This window comes from Papaver somniferum, chromosome 10, assembly GCF_003573695.1.
Source record: "Papaver somniferum cultivar HN1 chromosome 10, ASM357369v1, whole genome shotgun sequence".
Lineage (NCBI taxonomy): Eukaryota > Viridiplantae > Streptophyta > Magnoliopsida > Ranunculales > Papaveraceae > Papaver > Papaver somniferum.
In genome coordinates, this window is record NC_039367.1 from 139,799,254 (window position 1) to 139,804,227 (window position 4,974).

The 4,974-nt window shown below is 36.4% G+C and overlaps 1 protein-coding gene across 1 annotated transcript; it reads right to left on the reverse strand.

Annotated features, from left to right (window-relative positions):
• Nucleotides 1-2,868: 2,868 nt before the first annotated feature.
• LOC113319603 (serine acetyltransferase 5-like) lies at nucleotides 2,869-4,754 on the reverse strand. Its single transcript, XM_026567851.1, has one exon. The coding sequence runs from the start codon at nucleotides 4,542-4,544 to the stop codon at nucleotides 3,513-3,515; it is 1,032 nt and encodes a 343-aa protein (XP_026423636.1). The 5' UTR covers nucleotides 4,545-4,754; the 3' UTR covers nucleotides 2,869-3,512.
• Between the last annotated feature and the right edge of the window lie 220 nt (nucleotides 4,755-4,974).

Below are 4,974 nucleotides of genomic sequence, written 5' to 3' on the forward strand. Positions count from 1 at the left end.
TAATGCCTTGAATATGACTATCATATCTGATTCATAGAAATATCTTGGAGCTCCTCTTTTGTTAGGTCATTCTAAGATTAAGTCTTTTGATCCCTTAATGCAATCTTTTCAAGCTAGATTGAACAACTATGTCAGTACCACTCTTAACCAAGCTGGTAGATCAACTATAATAAAATCTGTTTTGAATACTTTACCTGCTTATCAAATGGGATGTTTTAAAATTCCTTCTACACTGATAAAACATCTAGACACTTTGCAGAGAAACTTCTGGTGGGGTCATAAGGCAGGAAAAGGTATTAAGTTCACTTCTTGGGATAACATCAATAGGCATAAAGATTTAGGAGGCTTAGGCTTCAGAGATTTGGAATCCTTTAACACTGCTCTTATTTGTAAGTTAGTGTGGAAAATTCTTACTGAGATGTTCTTGGATATGGAGAGGTATCTATAAATGTATCACTATCATTAGAAATAATATTTTTTGGGCTATTAGATGTGGTACCAAAACTAAAATCTGGTTAGATTGGTGGGTCATTGGCCTTGATCATCCTCCAGTCCTAGCTGATGGTTTAGTCAACACTGTTTCCTATGTCTGTTTTTCTGATCTTTTTATTGAAGGAACTAGGAATTGGAATTTTCCTTTGATTCATTACCTGTTCTCTCCAGATTCTGCTAATAAAATCTTATCTATGAGAGTTCCTGCTACTGGTATTGACACCCTCATCTGGTTGCCTGATAGGAAAGGGATTTTTAGTGTCAAAAGTGTTTATAATGTGATTACTGAACTTCCTAATACTGTTGCAGGTGTTCAACCAGTTGTTAGTCAGGTTTGGAAGAAACTTTGGAAAGTTAATCTGCCTCATAAAGTAAAACTTTTCATTTGGAAATGTTTAAAGGAAATAGTCCCAACTAGAGACAAAATTGCTAGATATAAGCCTGATATTGATGTGCATTGTAGCTTGTGTAATCATCCCATTGAGTCTATAGACCATTTGTTGTTGAACTTCACCTATGCTAGATCTGTTTGGTTGGCTGTCAATGTTAATGTGGGTAATATTATTTCCCAGCATGGTTCTTTCAAAAATCGGATTATTTCATGGTTTTCTGCAGGAGCAAATTTGGTATTTGGGGCATCTATTAACAGGCAGGATTTAAACAACCTTCTTATGGTTACTTCTTGGACCATTTGGAAGGATAGATGCTCAAAAAAATTTCAGAATATTAATCCAAACAGAGATCTCTCTCTGGATAACATTTATAAGATTACTAGAATTTGCAATACTTCCTCTTCTAATGTTATCAGAACTTTGCAGATTCAGAGATGGCTTCCACCAAACAATGATTTCTTGAAAATAAAATTTGATGCATCCTTTATGGAACATAACTTACAGGGAGGAATTGGACTAATAGTTAGAATTTTTGAAGGCACCTGCTTTGGAGTTCGAGGAGGGTATCTCAATGGAGGAATGACTCTTGAAATTGAAGTAGAAGAACTGGAGTGCAGAGCAATGCTTGCAGCAGTTAACTATGCAGTTGATAAAAGTCTTAGAAAGGTGGTCTTTGAATCAGATAGTCAAGTTTTAATAAACTCCATCAATGGACAAACCTTCTATGTTCATTGGATGAATCAGTCCCTTATTTTAGATATTAAGTTCTTGTTAAGTCAGTTAACTCATTGGAGTTGTGTCTCAGTTAGGAGGAGTGCTAATGGAGTAGCTGATAAACTGGCAAAAAAAATCAAAATTTTGAAAGCTAATTTTGAGTTCCAATCTGATCTACCTCTAGAATTCCAGAAATGGGTAGATCATGATAACAATGTAACCTCTTGATCTATTTATAAAGCTTCTTATTTTGAATCAAAAAAAAATCACAACATCCAGTGGAGACTACTATCCCCACTAGACCCTTAACAGCTTCCTGCCTGCCTTGTAGCACATTATGCAGCATCAAAATCAAAATCGTTATTTTCTTCATTTTCTCAACATTACATGAAAATTCAAATCCCTTCCAAGTGAAGAAAAATTCAACTACCCTCTCTATAAACAAATTCCGGTAGCCCATACCAGCCCTAGTGGTATCAAGCACCGTCATTTGGCTTTTGGACATTTCATTTGGCAAACTTGCCAAAATGCGAAACCATCCAAGGCTCCCCGTATTCACTTCAGACCGAGTGTTTTCTTAGTTTTTTATGCTACCAATCTGTCTAGGCGCAGAAAGGTATACCTCCTCAGTCCTATCCTGCCTGCAATAAACTACTATAATTGCTTTGGACGACTTGGAATCTTGGGACTGATTAAGGCGCGCGTTCCACGTATTTAATCACAAACCAAAATATCCATATCATACATAAATGAAATGAAAAGAAGAGACATAAACCAGATTGTGGTCAAAAAGATTGGGACTGGCGCACTGCACTATGTTTCAGATTAAACATTCATGACATTTGTAAAACACACAATAGGATATAAAAATCTTAATTTCATTTAGGAAAAGAAATAGAAACATAAATTGTTTACTAAATACTGGATTCGTCGACGATGTTATGTCATGACGAACAAATATAAGATGTTGGAGGATACTGAAAAACCATTTTAAAGATGGGTTAATCCCTTAACCGGTGTAAATGCAACATACTCCTACATTTGCAAGTATCAATATCTCTTGTAAGACAATACATACAATAATGATTCACCAAACATTGTTCCTTGAGGACTATGAATTTGGTGGTCTTTGGAACCAGTTTGACCATGAATTTAAGCTAGTTTTACATGCGTTATACATTGGAAGTTTTGGTATTCTCATTTTTATTTAAAAAAACTGAATCAAGTTTGATAAATAATCAACAAGTATTAATTCGAAAACCCAAAGATATTCATTTAGTCCCATGTTCTAATTGATATGAAAGGCTGGGAGTTCATGTATTTTCATGTTTGTAGAGGACTACAAATCTACAACCACGTTGATCCCTACGGAGGCAATAGATAATGACGCAATTGAGTGTAATTTACATTCTGAAATGATTCTCAAAAGTGTGAACTCAACGTAAGCTATATCTTACTGCCGATTCTTTTCTTTTCAACAAAACTTCTTTACTCAATCAAATCAAGTGCTCCCCGCCTATAAATCTTTATAGAACACTAATGCAATATGGAAATCGTCATTTTCTTCATCATCTCAACAACTACAGCGAAAACCCTGAATCCCAATTACGAACTGAACAACCCCACTCTACCAACAACCCATTTCGAGTTCCAAATCCATAATTTTCCAGACATCCAATACAAACAAGCACTAATACCCGCAAGAGTAATACTTCAAACAGAAAAGTTACTCTAAGCAATTTCCACTGTATGAGAATACTAATTTCCAAAACAAAATCCAAAGCAAAAGACAAAGTTCTCGTTCTTAATAACAACATAAAAAACTCTATCGAAGACTCCAAGTAGTATACTGGCATAAAAACTTACTGAAGCATACAAGGAGTGACAACAAATTTATTTGTTTTCAGACATCGTTCATATAATGTAATCGGACCATTCAGATATGAAAGAGGTATGGTCCATAGATTCACCAGGAACATCTTCATGCCGAGAAGGTTTCTCTTTTCCACCAACTAATCTTGCAGGATTACCCACAGCAGTCGTTCTTGCAGGCACATCAATTAGCACAACAGACCCTGCACCAATTTTAGCTCCTTCACCAATCTTAATATTCCCTAATATAGTGGCTCCTGCACCAATCAACACCCCATCACCAATCTTCGGGTGCCTATCACCAACCGAATTCCCCGTCCCACCCAACGTTACATGATGCAAAATTGACACATTATTACCAATCACTGCCGTTTCCCCTACCACAACCCCAGTAGCATGATCAAACAATATCCCTTTCCCAATCTTGGCTGCGGGGTGTATATCCACCGTGAATACATCTGCAATCCTAGAGTGTAATGCCAAGGCTAACGGACGACGAGAGTCGACCCATAATTTGTGTGCAATTCTATGTGCTTGACAAGCTAAAAAACCTTTGTAATTCAACAAACAATGTGAGTAAGATACACAAGCCGGGTCACGAGCTCGGACTGCTTTTAAATCGGCTGTAGTTGCAGAAAGCAGATCGGAATCGGTAGCGAACGAATTCAGAAACAAATCATATAGAAGTGTTGATAATAAAGTTGAGGAACAGAGTTTGTTACCTAGATGAAATGATAATGATCTCTCAAGAGATGAGTGAGAGAGGATAGTGGAGTATAAGTATGATGCTAACGCTGGTTCCGATTCTGCATCACGAAGCGCTTCTGCTTTGATTTGAGACCAGAGCCAGGTTTCATCTTCTACTACCAACTCTGGTGTTGTTGTGGTTATGGATACTAAGGGTTGTTGCAGTTGTTTGGAATTACCGGATGATGACTCTGCTGATGCTTCACATTTGATTGCAAAATTCAGTTTTCCAAGTTTATAGTTTGAATCTTTAAATTTTAATATTGATTTACTTTGAAACTTGGATGATTGAATCAATGTACCAGGTGGGAACACTGAAGATGCCATTGTTAGGTAGTAGAAAATTAGAAATTTTGTAGAGATAATTATTTTCTTTAATTATGGCTAGTATGCGTCCGCCTGTGGATGCAACTTGCAACGACTATCAAGTACAAAGCTAACGTGGGCAACCAAAACTCACGTCCATCATGGTCATATTTTTCCAGAGTTATTATATCATGAGAAAGTATTATGAACCTGAAAATCCACAAATACCATGGAATGAACACCAACCAAATGCCACGATTATTTTGATGCTAACATGATTAAACTACATCTTAATCTACACAACGAAGTACTATTTTATTATATTGTCATTGATAGAACTGATAACAGTTGAAGAATGTGGATGCTCTAGAAACCATAAAACAAAAGTGGTTTCAATGTCTCATCTGGGAATGTATCTGGACTTGTTTTTCAACTCCATTCACTTTCCGAC

Excerpts from the sequence above, each read along its gene's own strand:
- LOC113319603 (XM_026567851.1), bottom strand. The coding sequence starts at position 4,544 with ATGGCATCTTCAGTGTTCCCACCTGGTACATTGATTCAATCATCCAAG.